Raw genomic sequence first — 22,011 nt, 5'->3', positions numbered from 1 at the left:
CCAAGACTGGTCAATTTGACCTCCCCCGCTCTGTCCCCTTCTCTTCATAGGCTCACCCATCTAATTTAGGGCCTTCTTACCTCTCTTGGACTGAGAGAACTGCCTCCTCGTTGAGGTCCCTGCCTCTCTTCTCTTCAGTCTGTCCTTCACACAGCTTCCTCGATCTTTCCAAAACCCGGGTCTGACCAAGTCCCTCCCCAGAGGCTCAAGGATCTTCACTGGCTGCTGCCACAGACAACATTTGCCCCTTCACCCCCACCCCCCATGTTCCACCATTTCCTTAGGTGTGGGTTTGTGCTCCCCCCTTCCTCTGCTCCTTGGCATCCCCAGCTTTCTTCCAGGTGCCACTCAAAGGCCACAGCCCATGAAGAATTCTTCCCGGATCTCCCAAGGCATGGGGGCTCTTCACTCCTCCAGTTATCTTGTACTTGCTTAATGCTGATGTATGTGGTGGATCCACCCTCAGAGAGTGGGAGCTCTTGGAGTACATGGACTCTTTTGTGTTGTTGTTTTTGCAGACCCAGCACCTAGCCCATGACAGGACTTAGTCCATGCTTATTAAATTGAATTGAATGCTGCAGGACATATGGATGGAAGCTCCATTACAAAGTTGCTCTCATCCACATAATGATACTTTTGCATCACCAAGTTAGTCACAGCATGCTAGGAGTTCAAATGGCATTCCATGTCTTCTAGTCATCCATGAAAAATAACATTTCATTTTATTTCAAAAAATATTTTAGACAGGCAAATAGAGTTGGAGACTAACTTGTCTAGGGAATCCTTGAGAGATAAACACAGTCACTCAGCAAACTTTTATTTGACACTGACTGTGTACTCAACTATTCTACAAAACTCTGAGCTTGCAGCTCACACTCTAATAGAGGAGGTAGTGAGCAAACAGCTCTGTCCCAACCAGCTCCTAGAAGAGGAACTGGAAAGAGCCAGGTCTAGACTGTATCTCAGTGACCTGAGATAGTGGACTACACTTCTTTGGCAAAAATGTAGAACAAGCAAGCACATTTTTTTTTCACATCGGCTTGGGAGTGTTATTACTGTCATACCTCTTTTTTTTTTTTTTTTTTTGCAAGGCATGGGGTTTAAGTGGCTTGCCCAAGGCCACACAGCTAGGTAATTATTAAGTGTCTGAGAATGGATTTGAACTCAGGTACTCCTGACTCCAGGGCCAGCCCTGTCCACTGTGCCACCTAGCCGCCTCCTAAAACTGCACACCTCTTTTTCTTAATGGATCTTTAGAGGACTCTTGAGATAAAGAACTTAAGTTATTTTCATTTTCACTAAAACATGGGAATGCCTACAGATTTTCAATTCACTGTAATAAATTGCAGTTACAAAATGATGTTAAATTTTCTAGCTCCAGGATGAGATTTTGGCATCAAATGTGGACACTTCCAGGCAACTGATGGTCCATGAAGAGCAGGTGGAAGACCTGAGGCAGGAGTTGGTGCGGCAGTACCAGGAGCATCAGCAGGCCACCGAGCTGTTGAAGCAAGCTCACATGTACCAAATGGAGAGACAGCGGGAGGACCAAGAGCAGCTGCAGGAAGAGATCAAGAGGCTGCACCAGGAATTAGCCCAGGTAATTGTCCTTGGTGCAAATGAAAGGAGAAGTCTTTTTATATAGTCTTATTCTTCAGGATGGATCAGAAGCTTTTGTTTTGCCAAGTTTATAATAAACTATTCAAGGAGAAGATCTTGTTGTGCTAGGTCTTGTAGAGAGGTTTTCTTTAACCTCTCCTAGAAGACTGCTGTCATAGCCTCTTGTAAGATTTGGTTCATCTTGTTTATAGGCATTTTTCATCACTGACTTGATGGTCCAAGGATTGGTTTTGTCCCATTTGTTTTTTCACATATCCCAGAGTGATATAATCTGTATATGGCTTCATTCTGTTTGCCACATTCTCCATGTCCATAGGTTCCACTGGGCACCAAAGAGATAGACTCTTTCCTGCTCTAATCTGACTAATTACCAATAAACTCTCTCAAAGGTGACATGTTTCCAGAATTCTTTCTAAGGGAAGATCTCATTTTGATTCTAGAAACATAAATTTATGGCATATTTCTAATCCTTTCCTGACTGAAAATTAAGAACTTTGCCTGGAATTTGGAGCTGGGTCCTTGTAAATTTCTGTATGGAAAAAACATACTCACAAAATCAATGGAGAAGACACAGTAGACCAAAACAGCCTTCACATATTCCTGGGGGTAAAGAAATCCAAACCTCTTTGAAGTTAGGTGTGTATTCTTTAAAAAAAAATGAAATAACCAGAAAATTTTTAGCTATTCTGTCAAATTTAATGATAGAAATTTTTTTGAAGCATGAAATAAAGCATTTAAGTATTATATTGATGTATCATCTTTTCTCCATTGCATTTTGTGAATTTAAATTTCTGATTTTTCAATGCAAAATTTGTCTTAAAAATAATATCTGAAGGGGTTATTCAAACCGTAAATATTTAGGTGGAACTAACATTTTTTTAAATATCTGAAAATTTTGCATTGAAAGCTCTGAATGCTTTTAACCCCTTGAAATGGAAAGGAATTACCCAGATCTCCTATTTCTTGGGGTTAAAAGATATCAGTCATTCAATCAATAAACATTAATTAAGTACCTACAGTGTGTTGAATGCTGGGACATCTGCTTTGATTTTTCCTGATTTCTCTCTTCCCCCCTCCTATCGCAAACAATATTCTCTTATGACCTTTTCTCTTATTTAGAGTGCCTCAATAGATAATGAAAACCTGGTTACAGAGAGAGAGAGGTTGCTTTTAGAGGAGCTGGAAGCCCTAAAGCAGCGATCATTAGCTGGAAGAGAGAAGCTGTGTTGTGAGCTGCGCAGCAGCTGTACGCAAACACAGGTAGTGTGGACGTGGACTGGGGCTGGCCTGGCCACAGCACCCTGGATGGGCACAAGCATTTGTTTGTCATCTTCAGACTTGGGTTCTGCTTCCTCATGATGGCTTCAATACGAGGTTGCAGGAGCCCAGTTGCTTTGCATGCCACGTCAGATGAGCATCAATGGCCACGTTGCTAGAGTCACAGGAACCTCGTGACCATCAGTATCGGAATGTGTGTGTGTGTGTGTTGCATCCATGATCTTTTTTTCATTTATGTATTCCAGTGTTTTGTCATTTCTTGATAATACTAATCTCTTGATAATGTCTAGTTAAATATTATTTCAAATAGTACCCAGTTTGCACATAAGCATTTTGGTTTCACTTTGTAACTTAGCGGAAGAATGCCATGCTATTTCCAAAATGATTGGATTTTTGTCTATCTTATCCTCCCTACCTTTACAAAACCTAACACAGGATGAAAGTGAGAACCAAGAAATTGAAGAACAAATCTTTCAAGAAGAATTGGAAGGAAAACCTCAAACTGTGTCATCCGACATTCTCTCTAAAGAAAGGTATTTAAGATTTGTGTGTAGTTTGCTTTTATTTTTGAACTGTTACTTTGTTTATATTAAACTACTTAGAGATAACTATTGTCTTGTCTTGTTGATCTTTTTATATTTTGTCTAAGAAGCAGTATGTCCTTTATACAACAAAATTCTCAGTGTGTATGAAAAAGGATGCCATTTTTTACAAGTTGGATTAGACAAAGAGAAAATTACAAGAACCCTTATGGAATACAGTATTTAGAATCAGAGAACCTGCTTCTGACATAGGCCAAGAGACTTAATTTTGGTTTCCTCATTTAAAAAATCAAGGAATTGTTTTTTGGCTTTCAAGTTCTCATTGTGTGATCCTAAAACCAATCCTTTTTTGGCATTCTGATTACTTGGAACTCTTCTAATTTCACAACTTTATATATCATTTCACTACCACAGTAATACCATTGTAGGTATGAATTAATTCATCCCAGAACATTTATTTAATGAGATTTAAGAATTTTGTAATTCTTACTTGAGAGTTGTTTCTTCTAGTTCACTGCACAGCAAACAAAAATGTTTAATTCAAGAACCAGGGTTTTAAAAAAATAAGCCAGATGTCCAGTACTTTTCTTATTTCGCCTATTTATATAAATATTGTAAATGAGTTATTATAGACATTATAATACTAATGAAAAATAAAAAAACTTATCAAAGGTTTTAAAATTATATTTTTAATCCATTGTTATTCAAATGAATATAAATTATACAACATTAAACTAAAATTAATGTCTACTAACTTCATTTCCTCCCTTTCCAATTCCTGTAATTGCCTACCCTCTTGTGTCCTCCTAATCCCTTTCCTCAGCTTGCATGGAGGCATTTGGCCCCTAAGATTTTGGCTCCCCCATTGGATCCTCAGTATGGCGCACAGTCAGTGTGGAACTCAGACAAGGAAAACAGTGTATGAAAACTAGAGTTTCCATGGAAATATAAAATAAAATGATTTATTTTATATTCATTCTCTAATTAGTAGACTTGGTAGTTAAATTAATATTGGTAAGAATTTGAGTAATAAGTAGTTTTGAAAGCTTTTGTTTGTTTTTCTAATTATATATTAAGCAGTTATTTTTGTTTACTCTTAAGGATCTTTTTTTAAATAGGTGATTTTTCTGATGGGGGAGATTTAGCCCTATTGTGTTGATAATGACATTTAGAAAAATTAAGAAAAGCTAATGATAATTCTATTTAAGTGATTTTGATTTTAATTTTTCAAAGTTTAGGCATGCATCCAATCAGAGACTGATTTACATATGCAAATAGCATAATCACCATTTGTTTAACAGAAACTGAAGAAAAATTTTCTCATTTATGCTCTGAAAATACCATGCCTGATCTGTCATATGCTGTGACTTGGTAGTCAACTCTTAAGAGTATGAAATTTGAAAAAAAATTAGTTTCAGAGACATTCTGTCTACCAAGAAATCCTATCAGTTGATATAGTGAGTTGTGTATATAGAAATATAAATAAAATATAAAGAGAGATACTGGAGTGTCTTTAATGAATTTAGCTTTTAGGAATGGTTATTTGATTATTAAAGAATTTTATCAGTTAATTTCTATATTATTCATTGCATTTAAAGAAGATCTTGTAAAGAGATCAAATATATTTCATATTTATTGGGAAGGTCCTGTTGTCATTTCTTTTTAAATGTCCCATTACTTCCACTCAATTCTGGCCATCTTAATACATCTTCTGCAGATACAGAATTTTCAGTATTATTTGGGAATCAGTCACCCCTAGAGAAATGTAGAAAGAGTGAAAAGGGGTCTTTTTTTTTAAAAGAAAGGGAGCCTGTTTTTAAAGTGGGTACCCTTGGGGCAGCTAGGTGGCATAGTGGATAAAGTACCAGCCCTGGAGTCAGGAGTACCTGGGTTCAAATCTGGTCTCAGACACTTAATAATGCCTAGCTGTGTGGCCTTGGGCAAACCACTTAACCCTGTTTGCCTTGCAAAAACCTAAAAAAAATAAATAAAGTGGGTACCCTTAAAGTCTTCTTTGTATGCTTGCAGGCCTAAAAATATAAAGTCACTTCATTTGTTTCAGTTCAGTTAAATAGAAATTTTTATACATCATCAAATCACTTGGTTAAAAGATAAGATAGGGGTGGCTATGTGGCTACAAAAAAAAAGATAGATAAAATGTAGCTATCAAAAGATAATAAAAAATGTTTGTAGATCATTTAAGAGAAATTATTACATGCTGATTTATATGCTAAAATTTAACGAGTATATCCTCATGGATATTTACTGTTCTTTATGTACATGATGATTAATTTGTAACAAGTAGAGTAAAATAATTTAATTAATTTATCTTTATTTACTTATATAGATATGCTCTCCAGAAAGCTAACAACAGGCTCCTAAAGATCCTCTTAGAAGTTGTAAAGACAATAGCAGCTGTTGAAGAAACAATTGGCCGTCATGTTCTTGGGATTTTGGATCGATCTAATAAAGGCCAATCATCAACCAACATTGTTTGGAAGTCAGAGTCAGAAGGAACAGCAAAGTCCTGCATCCATGAGGAAGACATAGAAGGTACCTTCCTAGAATCTTGAAATCATTTTCATTGATATACATCTATTAAAATTCTAGTAGGTGAAGGGCAGTTCCAAGTCTTATAAACTATCAAAGTATCTGCCACCCAAAAAGGCCCCAAAAGCCAAACTAAGGACATGTTCTTCTAAATCCATTCTTAAAAGTATTTCAGAGTAGTAGTTAGGCATGATCTAAGTCCTTTTCTCTAAGGTTGGCCCCAATCATACACCTCTCAGAAGGTCAGCAGGACACCTAAACAAGAGAAGTGGCTTGGGGCCAAATTCTCAACCAGTGACAGAAAACCTCCACTGTCTTGGCCAGGACAGAGAGAGACACACACACACACCATCAGTATCCTCCTGAAATGCTTCATAATTTGAGAAGTTGTAAAGAGATAAAAATTGAATTAAAATAACTTTATTAAGATTTCAAGTTCTCAGAAAAAAATCACTATATAAATCTAAGATACTTTAAAAAGATAGGAAGAAAAGGAAAGTGTGCTATCTGTGCTAAAGCATGAGACTAACTTTAGCTAATGCACTAACAGTAGTTCTAGATGTTAAACAAGCCTATCTTGTGGTTTTATCTTTGCTTTCTTGCCTCTGGTTCTTCCTCTCCCCTTGTCCCTGTTTTATAAAGATGGGCAAAGCTGTAAGAGTCAGAAGAAAAGGAAAGCTTTGATTCTGGTCGAAGTGGAAAGAAAGTGGCTGTCCACCTTAACCATGGCACAAAGGAAGGCTTTCCAAGTATTATTTCTGTCCACTTTTTTTATGGTGGCCAGTGTCAGTTTACACTTGTGTTATGTGGTCTGTTATACACATACAGTTTAATCAAATAAATCCACAAGTCTTTTTCCACTAATTATTGTCCAGCTCTGCAGAAATAATATCCCCCCCCTTCATTTGTTGAGGTTCAATTCAATTCAACAAGGACTTATATTCTACTAAGGAATAGAGTAGATATCTCTTGGTGTAGTAAATAAGTAAATCTGAGATACTTTGGGAAAGGAAAAAAAAGCTCAATGAAAGGAGAAATTAAGTGTTTCTCAAAGAAGCTAGTAGCTGAGAAGGTATTCTCAGTTAGGGAAGGTTGTTGCCCATTTTGAGTGAGAGAACCAACTTGGGCCAGAACAGAGAAGCCAGTTACAGAAGGCTGAGTGCAGGCAATAGCAAGGAGACCTTCTGACCAGAGCAGGGATTTTTAAAAGTGACAGTTCATGAAATAAACCAGGGAAGGCAGCTGAGAACAGGATTGTGAAGAATTGTCAGAGTCATGCCAAGGCTTTTGTATTTTGTTCTTGAGGCAATAGGTAAGTATGGCAGGGTCTTGAGCAGAGGAGTGACATGCAGAAGGCAGCATGATGTGGTCCAGAGAAGGAGGTGTTGGGGGTGGGGGTAGGAGGAAGATAGAGTTCTAACCCTGGTCTGTCCCAGTCCAGTCACCAACTCATCCAGTCCTTTAAGAAAACCTGTATGGGACCCCAGATTAATAGAACTCCTCTGGGAAGGATGGAATGTAAGCTCAAAATAATCACCTGGTAACTTTATTTTACTTTAGTTCTGTATTTTCCCCTTCTCCATAGATCTGACAAGTAAACTATCCCATGCTCTCCCAATTTGTTTATGTACTCATTCTTTAGGTTTAAATGGTGTGCTCATTTTAACCTGATGTTGATATACAGTATGAGATGTGGATGTGTGCCTAGTTACTACCATATTGTTTTCTGGTTTTCCCATCAGTTTTTGTCAAAGAATGAGTTTTGGATCCCAAAAGCTTGAGTCCTTGCGTTTCTACTACAATGTAGTAGGTGCCTATTCTATTCCACTGGCCTACCACTCTTAGCCAGTACCAGATTGTTTTGATCACTGAGTTTTAATAACACATTTTCTTAGATTGCTAATTGGATTAACGAAATACCTTCTCATATGTCTTTTTACATGACTGGTTAATTGTTAGCAAAGGCCTCTACACTTGTGGACCACTAACTTTCAAGACCAAGCTTATTCAGACTTTAAACATGTACTGACCTGTTGCTGTTGCAAATCAAAATAATTGATTTGTTAAGGTTCGCATCCTCACAACAATAACCTTTTGGACTGCATGCAAAGGGAGATTTAGGGACCCTGGGACATGACTGAATCTTCATCTCAGTTTGAATCCCTGAGGTGTCTGAGATTCCAGGAAAAGGCAAACCCAGAACTGTATTAGGTATGGTCAGTAGCAGAATTGATTCCTCCCATGGGAGAAATTTAGTTTAGATTTCCTACTCACAAAACTATCTTTCAAGTAGGAACCATGTGATAGCAGAAAGAACATTGAGTTCTAGTTGCATGACCTTGGGTGAGTCTTTGAATTTTTAAAGAAAAGTACCCTTCTCCTCTGATCTGAGACTATCCTGAAGGTGAGCAGTCGTGCCTTCACACTGGGCCATTGTGAATGTGGAAATGACAGACCTGGGTTCTGATCCTCTCCATTTCTGGAACTCTATAAGCAATGCCAAAATGTTTCAACTGGTCCCATAGACCAGTTGCTTAGGCATGAACCATGGGCTAGATAAAAAGATCTGTGAGTAATCAGCATCTCGATAATTATTAAACCAAAATGCATGAAAAAGACTCGAGAACTGAGCCTTGGGGTATGCTCACATTTAGAAAGTCTCAAGAGACGAGGTGACTAGCCTGTGATCACCTAGTCAACAAATGGAAAGATTTGAATCCAGATCTTCCTATCTCTATAGAAATAAGAAATATGGCTGTCTTAATGAAGAGCCATTAGATAGCTATGTTGTTCTTGGTTCTTCTCATTGAACCATCACTGGCTCCCATGTCTCAGCTTATCATAAATATTATATAGCACATTTTCACAAATGGCCGTCATACTTCATGTCAGTAATGGGTACCTTGCACTTTAATTTTCCTTTATAGAAGGCACACCCATGCTTTATTAACTTGGAATATAAGTAGTCAACTTATATCATCCAGAAAACAGGAATAGTACAGATGAATTAAGTTTAGTTATATTAGAAACTTTGTTTTAGTTACAATTTCACACACTAACCACAAATTAACAAGTTTAACAACAACAAATTAACTTGTGTCCAAGTTTAAGGGGTTTCTTTTTTCACTGTCTACCTAAAAAAGCAGATATACCTAGCGAAACATTCAAAATCAAGAAACAGGAAAGATCCTAAATAATCCAGACATTCTTTTCTACAAAGCTTTTATTGCTGTCTTTTTTACCTCTTTCTTTGCTAGCTGTTGAACCTCAAAATAGTATTTCATTTTTTGTATCAGATATATCCAATCAAATATTAGTTTTATTGTTAAATATTTCTTAATTTGTTTGATAGCTTTACAGTTGTGAAAGGTGCATACTTATATAATTCTTAGCAGTTGTTGTTGTTCAGTAGTTTTTTTAATCATATATGACTCTTTGTGACCCCAATTTGGATTTTTTTGGCAAAATGCCAAATGGTTTTCCACTCCCTTCTCCAGCTCATTTTACAGAGGAAACTGTGGCAGAGATAAATGATTTGCCCAGGTTGACATAGCTAATAAGTTTGAGGCTGGATTTGAATTCAGGAAGATGAATCTTTCAGACTCCAGGCCTGGCCATTCTATCTGTAGCACTGGCTGCCCCAATTCCTATAGTTATTTCCTTTTTATTTATTTTATTTAAGGCAATGGGGTTAAGTGACTTGTCCAAGGTCACATAGCTAGGTGATTATTTAGTGTCTGAGGTCATATTTGAACTCCAGTCTTCCTGACTCCATGGCCAGTGTTCTTTCCACAGCACCACCTAGCTGCCCCTTCCCATAGTTATTTTCATAAATGGACTTGGTAATCAGATGCCATGTTTCATTTTCAAAATGTATTAAAATAATATGCTGTGTTTTATCATTGTTGTCCTTCTCACAGAAGAATCCATCATCTCTTACTGTGGGAGTGGCATGCCAGGTGATGCCTCTAGTCAATGGTCAGAAATAACTGATGAAAGAATGGAGCTGTGCCAGCGCCTTATAAGATGCGGCTTTGCTGGAACGGAAATAGACCCAGAAAATGAAGAACTCGTCTTGAATGTTAGTTCTAGGCTACAGGCAGCAGTTGAAAAACTCCTGGAAGCCATAAGTGAAACAAGTAATCAGGTAAGACTTCTTAGGCGTTGAATGCCTGGTGAGGCCAGACTGGGTTCTAGAAGTCCTGGTCCCCTGAATCTGCACAAAGCAGCGTTGGGATTCTCAGCAGGGTCTTTGTTTTGTTTTGGACCCAGCCTCTTAGCTCTCTGGTCTCGGTGATGCCTTTTACCAATGCAGATCACACAAATACATTCTCATCAACTTAAAGTTTTAGGGAATTCCCTAAAGCACCCCAAGGCTAAGAGATTTGTCCAGGGTCACACAGGTTTGTCTGGAATTCAGATTTTCCTACTTCAAGCCTGCCTCTCCTCCTCCACAGTGACTCTCCATCTCCCTCCTTTATTCATTTATTTGTTTGTTTTTTTTATTTGTTTATCTATCTATCTATCTATTTATTTGTTTGTTTATTTATTTATTGGTTTTTGCTAGGCAATGGGGTTAAGTGGCTTGCCCAAGGCCACACAAGTAGGTAATTGTTAAGCATCTGAGGCCAGATTTGAATTCAGGTCCTTCTGACTCCAGGACTGGTGCTCTATCTACTGCGCCACCTAGCCGCCCCCAATCTCCCTCATTAATTAAGAGCTGGCCTTGAATCAGGGAAGACTGGGGTTCAGTCCCTTCTACGTAGCTTGGCTGTGGGATCCTCAGAGAATCATTGAAATCTTTAGTGATCTAAGAAACTCTCTTCATGCAGCAAGGTGCAGAGAAGATGCTCATCTTCATCAGTGGGGCATATGTCTGCATCTAAGAGATTGCTCTACCAGTAGAACCAGGATAGCTAACAACATGAAAATTGTGCCAGGCTGTTTGCCAACTGACAGACATTCTCCCAGAGATGGCATGCATTTTATCTGCCTGGCATTGATAGGCAGACAATTCTCACTTTATGTAAATTTGCATTATCCAAATTCTACTTTGTGGAAAGAATTCTGAAAGAAGTCTGCATTCCAGAAAACATGTATGCTAACCTCACAGTATGGTGCTATGTTCTCCCTCTCTCCCAGTTCCTGCCCCTCAGCTCAGTTCTCTGAGACCTCCCACCCTCCAAGTAAAGGCAAAAAGAGACCACCACCACAATCACTGAATTGGAGGCTTAGCAAGATAGACCTTTGCCCCTCTCCACTCACTTGCCCATACACCCAGCCCCTACATGTGTCTTCTATCCATCTGCTTTCAGGTACCGCATGTCTGTCTCTGGCCCACACATCACCTATCGTCTCCTGTCTGTGTCCACATTCAGCCCCCCCTTTATTTGCCCTCTTGGAGTTCTTTGTCTCAGTTCTGGCCAAGCCTCCCACTGTTCCTTCTCCTACTTCCCCTTCTCTGTGGACATGTGACCCTCTTCCTCCCTCCCTCCTTTCCTGCCTCTGAAGGCAAATTCATATTCCAGAAAAATTGTTTTCCTTAAATGTCTGCAGAAGAGTCTTCTTGCAACCAGGAACCTTCTGAGATGCTGTGCTGGGAGGAGCTGAGTTCAGGTTCATAAGGAAACCTGGACACAGAGCACTCATGGGCTTTTTCTAGACTTAGAGCCTCTATCTATCTTTTCAAAAATACGAATAAGAGTTAAAAGCTTGCCCACTGTATCGAGCTGGCCCTTCCCGGAGCCTGGAGAGTGTGAAGAAAAGCTGTTCCACACTGCCTAGGAGACTTTCTCAATATAAGAATGGTTCTGTTATTGTAGAAGACAGTACAAGGACAGTCAAGGGACAGACCTCCCTGGTGTAGTTTAAGTAGAATATGGTTCCTAAGGTGAAGTTACTCATGTGATAAGAGGGAAGATGCAGACTCCTCCACATCCACAGGGCAGTATTCCCCATTATATTAGCCATCTCTTCCGTGGTGCCCTCTGGAATGCCTGATCCTTAGGCAACAATCTACCTTTCATCTTAAATTTTCCCTCTCCCACCCCTTCTGTCTTGTAGTTCTCAATGAAAAAAAGTGCCCTCTTGCTGACAGCCCCCGGCCTTCTGTAGCCCCCAACTCACTGGTGCTCCTTGTTCCCCTTTGCCATTCCAGGTTTTCTGCCTCCCCCCATCCCTCATAATCTCTCCTCCTTTGAGGTTCATTCAATCCATCTCTAGACCCCCACATCAGAATTCTAGAATCTCTTATAGACCAACATTCAGGATACTCCCCTTCTTCCAAAGTTCAGTGCCTGATTGACAGGCTCTTCTCAACCTTATATTCAGAAACTTGAGCACATAGGGTAGTTCCCTCAACTACCCTAACTTCCCAGCTCCTCAGCTTATCACTTGTGATCCATTCTCCACCCCACCTCAAGCCATACCAGAGGGGCAAACCCTTGATCTTGCCAACACCCTCAAATGTTCTGCTTCCATATTCCTGAACTCTGACCCTTGTGTAATCACAATCTATTTTCAAGCCACCTCTCCATTGCAACCCCAAATCTTGTTCTTTGGCAGTACTGTGATGTTCAGATTCGTGACCCCCTTGGTTCTTTCCCTGGCCACATTCTCCTTCCTTCCCCTCCTTGACTCTTTAGTGAACCAGTTCAGCATTCCACCATCCTCTTCTTTTGCTCCCTTCACAAATCATCAGACTTGTCCTGCCAAGCTTCAGCCTATCACCCCCATCATACAGAGCCTTCTTTTCCATACCTGTGCTGTAAACAAAGCTAGAGAAAATCATGAAACCATGCAGACTAGATCACAACAGATCTATTATATAATTTCATCTGGGATTCTTACTGCTCCAGGGTGAGTTTTTTTATACTCCCCTAATTAACTTCCTGTCCCATTCACCACAGTGAATTTTCTATATCTCTCCATTCCCCCCCCTTTTTTTTTAGGTTTTTGCAAGGCAAATGGGGTTAAGTGGCTTGCCCAAGGCCACACAGCTAGGTAATTATTAAGTGTCTGAGACTGGATTTGAACCCAGGTCCTCCTGACTCCAGGGCCGGTGCTTTGTCCACTGCGCCACCTAGCCGCCCCTCTCCATCCCTCCTTAAGCCTCCCTCAGTGCCCTCTCTTGGCCCAGAACCTTGCCTCATTAAAATTGAGGCCATTCACTGTGAGCTCCCTCTTCTGCCCTCCATCACCCTGATGCCTTCTGCCACTATCTCCTCCTCTGCATCTGTCTCACATAAAAAAGTAGCCTTTCTCCTTGCCAAAGTGGAGCCTCGATAGGTACAAATATCCCCATTCCGTCCCATCTTCTCCAGCAGATTTCTCCCTCTGACTTCACTTTCTCACTTATTTTCAAACTCTCCCTGTTTCTTGGGGCAGTTTTCCTTATGCCTGTAAACACACAAATGCTTTCTCTAACCTTATTCGGTTCAGCCTCCCTCTAATTATTGCCTTTTAGCTCTCCTTCCTTTGTGATTAAACTCCTTGAGAAGGCTGTCAGTCACAGGTACTGCTACTTCCTCGTCTCTCACTCTTAATTCTCTATAGTCATCATTTATCTGAAACCAGATCTCTTCATTGTCAAGTTCATTGACTTTTCTCATTCCTCTTCCTTGACCTCTCTGCAGCCTTGGACATTGTTCTTCTCTTTGACATTCTCCTCTCTCTAGGTTTCATGACACTGTTGTCTTCTAGCTCTCCTCCAAACTATTGACTCTTTTTTTCATTCTCCTTCTCTGAATCTTTATCAGGTTATTCCTGCTAACCTTTGTCCTGAGCTTTTACTCTTACACTTGGTGATCTCGTCAGCTCCCTTAGATATAATTATCATTTCTGTACTAATGATTATCAAGTCTCCTTATCCTTTCCTAACCTCCATTCTCTTGTTTCCAACTGCTTGTTGAATATCTGGAACTGAATGTCCCATAGATATTTTAACATCAGTAGGACTCTGCAATCCACTGATCCAGGCCCCTGACCCTCGACCAAGTCCCTCTCACCTCCCACAGTGCTGTTGTCCCAGGTGTCCCTCAGGTCTTGAGTGCCTTTCTCCCTTGCCTCTGTCTGCCTCAGGCTTCCCAAGCTTGCTCGAAGCCCCAGCTCAAGCCCCACTCTCTAGAGGAAAGTCTTTTCCCTATGTAGATGATTTCCACTCTCTCCTGTACCTAACTGGTTTGTATGTAGTTGTTAGCATGTTTTCTCCCTTTCAACAGTGAACTTCTGGAGAGAAGGAGCTTCCTTTGCTCAGGACCTCTCACATGCATGTTGTGGCATAGTCCCTTGAGAACAAAGGAATATCCCCAATCCTTAGCACAGGGCCTTGCACCCAGTAGGCGTTTAATAATTGCTGACTGACAAACTCATGTTAGGGACCTAAGGTGCTTTCCAGGGCAGGTGCCCTCCATGAGGAACTTGCCCTTCCTCCTGTCTCCTCCAAGCAAAGGAGACTGTAATTCTGTGCTTCCTAACATCAGTGACTAGATCTTACAAGATCCAGTCAGCCCTCCTCCAGATGCTCATCATATGGGTGGAGACCTGAACTTACCATAACCTTCTCTCCTTGGTGGGCTGGCCCCCAAGTACAGCTCAGCACATTATAAAAGAATTGCTGAACTCAGAATGTATTTTTTTTAAGTTTGTTAAAGCAAGCCCTATGTAAGTCTTTCTGCTGCTGCAGGTTTGATGGGAATATTCTGCTTTCATTGGAAGAGTTAATGGGTGGGCTTTTTACTTTAAGAAGAAAAGTAGATGATAATGGTAACATGATTATTAAGATAGAAAATTAATATACACCTCAAAGACTAATGACTTTTATTATATGTAGTTGTTTTGCATCTAGTTCCATGTAATAATTAACTATTCTAATATAGTCCTGCTGGATTTTACTCAGACTAGCTAATTATAGGGTCAAGTCTATTTGCAAACAGTGAACCAAAGGCTGTATAATTAACATACAGGGAGACTTCCCTCACACTAGCAGAAAAGTATCTTTTTAACAAAGTTGCTCTTTGTTTTTGTTTTTAATATGTCATTCTTTCTTGAAAGATAATCTATTTTGGTGGGTGAGTTTTGGACATAGCCGGCACAAATTGTATGAGCCGTAGACAGCTACTTCTCTGTAGAAGCAGTTTTCCACCCACAAATGTTTTTTCAGAATCTTAGGGTGCCATTTAGGACCAAAGAAGATAATTTTCTAAGTGTTGCCCTTAGGTCCTGGAGAAATTAATGAATGAGCAGCTTACTCCTACAGAATATTTCTTTCACTGTCTGTTTAAGTCTTTAGAGAGATTTCCTGATCCCATATCTGAGAAAAATGTCATGTGACCCATATATCCTGAAAAATGTTCAGCAATTTTGTTTTCTCAGAAGGGAGGCTATTCCTGAAAATGAGTCAGTAATATAATGGTCATCTAGTTGGTTGTTTGCTTTTTAAAAGCATAGCTAGAACTATAGCAAACAAGAAGCCTGTCAACTACTCCTCCTACTCTCTTGGGTGTTGGTCAGTTTTGTTAGGATGCTGCATCCTGGGTTTGGCCTGGCCATTCTGTAGTTGGAAACACCAGCCATGTGAAACTCCCAAGAAGTCCTTTAAATGCCATTTTAAACTGTTTACTATTTTAAATGAAAAATATTTTAACTTGTTTTATACATATACCTTACTCTTTGAATAGAATGTGTTTAACAGAATTTAGCATTTTTTGATGATTCAAAGTTATAAACCATCAGTTCAATCAATCACCAAGTATTTCTTATGGGTCTACTGTGTGTTAGGTTTTCAAGATTCAAGTCCAAAGAATAAAGTCACATGTGTTCACAATGAGCCCCCAAGAGACCATAAACATGAAAAAATACACACAACACAAATATAAACTTGGGAAATACAAGGTAGCCTAGCACACAGGTTCTGTTTTTCCTATCCTGAATCTGCTTTTCATAAGCCTTTCTTTTTTAAGGTTGTCTGATACTTTCATTTTGCCATTAGCATCATATCTGTCTAAAACAGAGCTTCAATTATAAATAGGTTCATTCTAGTTTTCTGCTTCTGTAGGCTCCAAGAGCAAGAATTATTTTATTCTTGACATTTGAAGTCCTTGCCCAGTGCATATGGTAGTCAATTCATGAACTCTTTGATTGATCAAGTCTGTGGCTCTGTTCAGGCATGTTTTGGGGTTTTTTTAGGTTTTTTCAAGGCAATGGGGTTAAGTGACTTGCCCAAGGCCATACAGCTAGGTAATTATTAAGTGTCGGGTTTGAACTCAGTTGCCCCTGACTCCAGGGCCAGTGCTCTATCCACTTTGCCACCTAGCCGTTCCCCAGGCATGTTTTGTTGGACATATTATGTAAGAAGCCCAAATATGTTTTTAAGATTCTAAAGTGTGTGAGCTTTCATCGGAGTCCTTTGCAACATTGGCCAATTTACTGATCTCTAACTGTGCTTGGTCCAGATGACCATTAGCAAGTCCCAGAGGAAGTGTTAGTGGGCACTATGCAAGACTCGCCGTGGAATAGTCTAGCAGATCAGATGGAGGTGGCTTGGCCCCAAGGGAAAGAGACCCAGGTTTGTGTCCCAGCTCTGCATCTCTCCACCTGGGACCTTTCCCCAGTCCTCGGTGTCCTCCTCTATAACCTGAGAGCTGGCTTCCAACATCACCTTGTAATCTGCCCTCTTCTCCTGGAGCCCCTGCTTAGTGTTTTGGCTGGAGAGGGCCAAAACTTTGAAGGTGTGCTTTCCAGGCATGTAGCTGTCTGTGGCACCAAGAAATAATTTCATCCATCGAATAATATCGAGCTTTTTGAAGTTTTAAAAAAATTCAGAGTAGGGGCGGCTAGGTGGTGCAGTGGATAGAGCACCAGCCCTGGAGTCAAGAGTACCTGAGTTCAAATCCGGCCTCAGGCACTTAATAATTACCTAGCTGTGTGGCCTTGGGCAAGCCACTTAACCCCAATGCCTTGCAAAAACCTAAAAACAAAAAGAAATTCAGAGTAGAATCCAGAGTATTTTGCTGAGGCAGCTGACAAGCACTGAGAATGACACAGTCTTCTATCCATGCAACAATTTTTTTTTATTAAAGATTTTATTTATTTTGAGTTTTACAATTTTTCCCCTAATCTTACTTCCCTCTCCCCCAACCCCCCATAGAAGGCAATTTGTCAGTCTTTACATTGTTTCCATGTTATATATTGATCCAAATTGAGTGTAATGAGAGAGAAATCATATCCTTAAGGAAGAAACATAAAGTATAAGAGATAGCAAGATCAGGCAATAAAGATATCTGGTTTTTTTCCTAAATTTAAGGTAGTAGTCCTTGATCTTTGTTCAAATGCCACAGTTCTTTTTCTGGATACAGATGGTATTCTCCATTGCAGACAGCCCCAAATTGTCCCTGATTTTTGCACTGATGGAATGAGCGAGTCCATCTAGGTTGGTCATTCCCCCTATGTTACTGTTAGGGTGTACAGTGTATTTTTGGTTCTGCTCATCTCACTCAGCATCAGTTCCATGCAACAAATTTAAACCCAAACAAATTCCATACTGGGCCATTCTTAAAATGGTGATCTTATGTGAAGAAGTTGATTCTTCCCACAGTGTCAAATCATCTCCCTTTAGACCCTGACTCAGATACCCCACTCTGATTAAAAAATCTTCTACTGTTCCAAAAACCCTCCTCAAGGTATTTGGAAATTTTCATTGCTGTTCAACATCTAATAAAATAATGGTACCCATTAATGGGATTTGTAAGTTAGTAATGAATTTTTATGAGAGCCATCTGCTTACCTGGCTCCTTGTTATTGTATGTGAGAAAGAATTGTCCAGTTCAGCATATTTGGTAGCTGTCTCAGAGAAGATTCTTTGCTTAATCTAAAGACTCTTCATACTGAAGGTGTTGTTGAATTTTTTGTATTTTATTTTATTTTTTTAATTCTCATTTTGTACAAATGTTTTTTTTATATTAATAAAATTTTCTTGTTTAAGAGTAAACAAAATACCCCTCCCCCCCATGAATATAGACTTGCTTGGGCGATAAAGTAAAGGGGAGAGGGAAAAAAATTAAAATTAAAAAAAAATAATAGTAATAATTGTAGGTATGGCCAGGTGGCACAATGGACAAAGCACCAGCCCTGGAGCCACGGGCACCCGAGCCCACATCCAGCCCCGTAGACCCAACAATCACCCAGCCGTGTGACATGCAAGCCACCCAATCCCCACTGCCCTGCAAAAACTAAAAAGAAGAAAAAAAAAAAGACCCAAAATAAAATAAAATAAAATAGTAACCATAGTAGGGGTGGCTGGGTGGCAGACAGAGCATTAGCCCTTGAGCCAGGAGCACCCGGGTCAAAATCCAGCCTCAGATACCCAAAGATCACCCTGCTATGTGTCTCCAGGTAGGCCACCCAGCCCCATTTGCCCTGTACCCTCCCCCAAATAATAATAATAATAAAAAATGTGCTTCAGTCTTTGTTCCAACACCAACAACTCTGTCATGGGTGGATCACATTCTTTATAGTAAGTCCATCGCAAAAGTTGCTTCCATATTTTTCCAACGTTGCCATTGCTGATCGCAACTCCCTCCTTTCATATTTCTCCACTACCATATACCATATTTTGTCTCTCCTTTCACTCTGATTCTGCTGTAGGGTAGCTGAGTGGTGCAGCAGACAGATCCCTGGCCCTGGGGACAAGAGTCCCTTAGGCCCCATACCACCCCTTAGGCCCAGCATCCAGCTGGCTCTGTGGTCCCAGACAGGCCTTCCAATCCCAGCCCCTTACAAGAAGTAAAAAAGAAAATGTGTTATAGCTGACCACTCTCCCCCCATGTTCCATCCTCTCCTCCTTTATTCACATCCCCACCTTCCCCCATCCCCCTTCTCTCCTCCTTACTCCAGATGTCTATACCCCATTGAGTATATATGCTGTTTCCTCTCCTAGTCACCTCTGATGAGATCAAAGGTTCCCTCATTCCCCCTTGCCTCCCCCCTTCCATATCATTGCAATAGCTCATTGTAATAAAGAAAAAACTTATATGAAATATTTTGGCCTATTCCCCCTCTCCTTTTTCTTTCTCCCATTCCATTTCCCTTTTTTTCTATTGACTCCATTTTTACACCATATTTTATCTTCAAATTCAGCTTTCTCCTGTGCTTCAACTTTAAAAGCTCCTCTACCTGCTCTATTAACTGAGAAGGTTCATATGAGTATTATAAGTGTCATTTTTCTATGCAGGAATACATGCAGTTCATCATCATTAAGTTCCTCATATTTTCCCCCCTCCTCCACTCTCCATGTTTCACCTGAGTCCTGTATCTGAAGATCAAACCTTCTGTTCAGCTCTGGCCATTCCAAAAGGAACATTTGAAATTCCCCTGGTTCACTGAAAGTCCATCTTTTTCCCTGGAAGAGGACATTCAGCCTTGCTGGGTAGTCCATTCTTGGCTGCATTCTAAGCTCTTTTGCCTTCCGGTATATTATATTCCAAGCCCTACAAGCTTCCAATGTAGTTGCTGCTAAGTCCTGTGTGATCCTGACTGCAGCTCCATGATATTTGAACTGTGTCCTTCTGGCTGCTTGTAATATTTTCTCTTCGACTTGGGAGTTCTGGGTTTTTTGGGATCTCTTTCTCAGGGGGATCGGTGGATTCTCTCCATTTCTATTTTGCCCTCTGCTTCCTAAGTCTGTTTTCCATATCAGTTGTTTTTTCAATGAGATATTTCACATTTTCTTCTAATTTTTCATTTTTTGGGGTTTGAAGTATTGATTCCTGATTTCTGGTAAATGCATCAATCTCCCTGAATTCTATTCTTTGTCTGAAGGATTTTTTCTCCTCAGAGAGTTTTCTTATCTCTTTTTCCATCTGGCCAATTTTGCTTTTTAAGGCATTCTTCTCCTCAATAACTTTTTGAACTGTTTTATCCATTTGACCTAAGCTGGTTTTTAGCATGCTATTTTCTTCAGCATTTTTTTGGATTTCCTTGACTAAGCTGCTGACTTCATTTTCATGTTTTTCCTGCATCTCTCTCCTTTCTTTTCCCAGTTTTTCTTCCAACTCCCTCATTTGATTTTCAAAGTCTTTTGAGCTCTGTCATAGCCTGAGCCCAATTTCTGTTTTTCTTGGAGTCTTTAGATGCAGGAGCTTGTGCTTCCTCATCTTCAGACTGAGTATTTTGATCCTTCTTGGGCTCATATGCAAAATATTTCTCAATGGTGTTCCTCTTGTTTCTCTGCTTGCTCATTTTCCCAGCCTGGGCCTGGTTTTGGGGTGTTTCCTGAGCTTTTGGGACATTCCCACAAGGGTCTCAGTGTGTGAGGTTCTGTCCTCCCTCCTGGTCTGTGAATGACCATAAGCGACCCCCCCCCCCGCCATGGGGCTGAGGTGGGGGGGCCCTGCTGTTCTGTTGGGGGGGCCTAGACTGCGATCAGGATCTGAATGTGGTCAGAACCCCAGAGTCCTGTTCCAGGGGCAGAGGACAGAGCTCTGCAGTCTCTCTTCACTCCCCTCCCTCAGCTCAATGGGCTCATGCCCTGGGGGCTCCTGCTTACTGGCTCTGCCTGCTTCTGTTTCTGGATCTAGGCTGCAGTGGCCAAGCTGCTTGCTATGTGCCCTGAGGGCTGGGCTCCACGTGCTCGCTCTGGCAGAGGTCCCCTGCTGTTCCCCCACTTTGTGCCTGGTGCTCCCCAGGGAGCAGAGCCTTTCTGCTCTTTTCCAGGTTACCTAGAGTAGGAGAACTGCCTCACTGGGTCCCTTTGTGGGTTCTTGAAAGTTTAGTTAGAGTCCTTAGTTTCAAGTTTTATCAGAGAGCACCTAAGACTCTATCCCTTCTTGTGGCCATCTTGGCTCCGCCCCCTGTTGTTGAATTTTTAATGTAGTTTTTAAACAATTGAAAGTGGCTATTACAGTCAGTATTCATTTTTAGAGCTCTGATTACACTAGTTCATTACTGTTGTGTCACTGTGTGCTTTACAACTTCAGTGAAGGTTCAGTACATTCACAGATTGGCATCATCAGCTTGAAGGTGCATTGTTCACCTTCGTTTTTAAAACAATGCACAAGTTTTTCTTATGGAACAACTTCTAGTCTATATATGTTTAGCATATAGTTGAGCTGTTTCCTTTTATCAGCTGCTTGAGGGCATGGATGTTGTTTGTCAATGAAACATCAGGTTAAAAATGACAATGAAATTCTCAAAAGTTAAATTATGAACACATGCTTGAAGGAGCTCTTTGGAAAAGTAGTCCTGGGAATTCAGTATTCATATTTTCACTTTTTTTTTAACCTTGAGAAAAATGACCAGATTGCTTTAAAAAGATAAACTTGTCTAAACACCCTTTTCAGAGTTCTTAAGGTGGCACTTGGAGGATCTAGTGAAGTTGGCTTCTTTGTGGGCGTAGTCATTCAAATCCCACCTGCCAGTTGACCTATAGGTAAAGACATCAAACCACTCCCTTTGCCTTGCTCTTTTCCTGAGGGAACATTGTTTAGAATTCTTTTGCATAGCCTGTTGGACTGTTGGAGTAACAATTCAGAAGAGCTTTTCCTTTTGAACCAAGTAAAGCAGCAAGAACAAAGACAAATAATGTTGCTGCAGTTACACTTCTCTTCTTTTGCTTCTATGGAGATTTCAAATGTTGATTTTCCCTGCCAAGTTCTCCTTGCATTTCCTGATTTTTGCAGGATACCACGTTGCTGTTGAAAGAATATTTTATTGCTTTGTTTTGCTGACTAGCTGCTTGTGGTCTCATTCTTTCACTTTTCAAGGATTTGTTATCACTCTTATGGAGAAGATTTTGTTGTGGTGAGAAGACTGGTACGCATCTAGTCTTTGGAAAGTGAGGTTATAGTGGATCTTTTAGTTTTTCAGGTGTGTGGAGTAATTGTCTCAGATTCGTCCGACTTTGACAAGGGAGACTTGTTTGATTCTGCCTGGTGTTAAGAAACCGGAAGGGCAAGAAGCCGTAGATAGCTAGAGTGCTCAGTCATTGAAGCAGATCATCCGTGACTATCCAGAATGGATTCCTATA

At 40.3% G+C, this 22,011-nt stretch overlaps 1 protein-coding gene across 1 annotated transcript in view; it reads left to right on the top strand.

Moving 5' to 3' along the window:
- Positions 1-22,011, top strand: part of AKAP9 (A-kinase anchoring protein 9) — a 173,428-nt gene that overhangs the window by 90,643 nt on the left and 60,774 nt on the right. The window contains 5 exon segments of the mRNA XM_074192845.1: positions 1,376-1,600; positions 2,740-2,880; positions 3,334-3,431; positions 5,788-5,993; positions 9,911-10,137. Coding sequence (XP_074048946.1) covers positions 1,376-1,600; positions 2,740-2,880; positions 3,334-3,431; positions 5,788-5,993; positions 9,911-10,137 — 897 coding nt within the window.

Source organism: Macrotis lagotis, chromosome 7 (assembly GCF_037893015.1).
Source record: "Macrotis lagotis isolate mMagLag1 chromosome 7, bilby.v1.9.chrom.fasta, whole genome shotgun sequence".
NCBI classification, from domain to species: Eukaryota; Metazoa; Chordata; class Mammalia; order Peramelemorphia; family Peramelidae; genus Macrotis; species Macrotis lagotis.
This window is presented reverse-complemented; position numbering and strand designations above follow the sequence as displayed.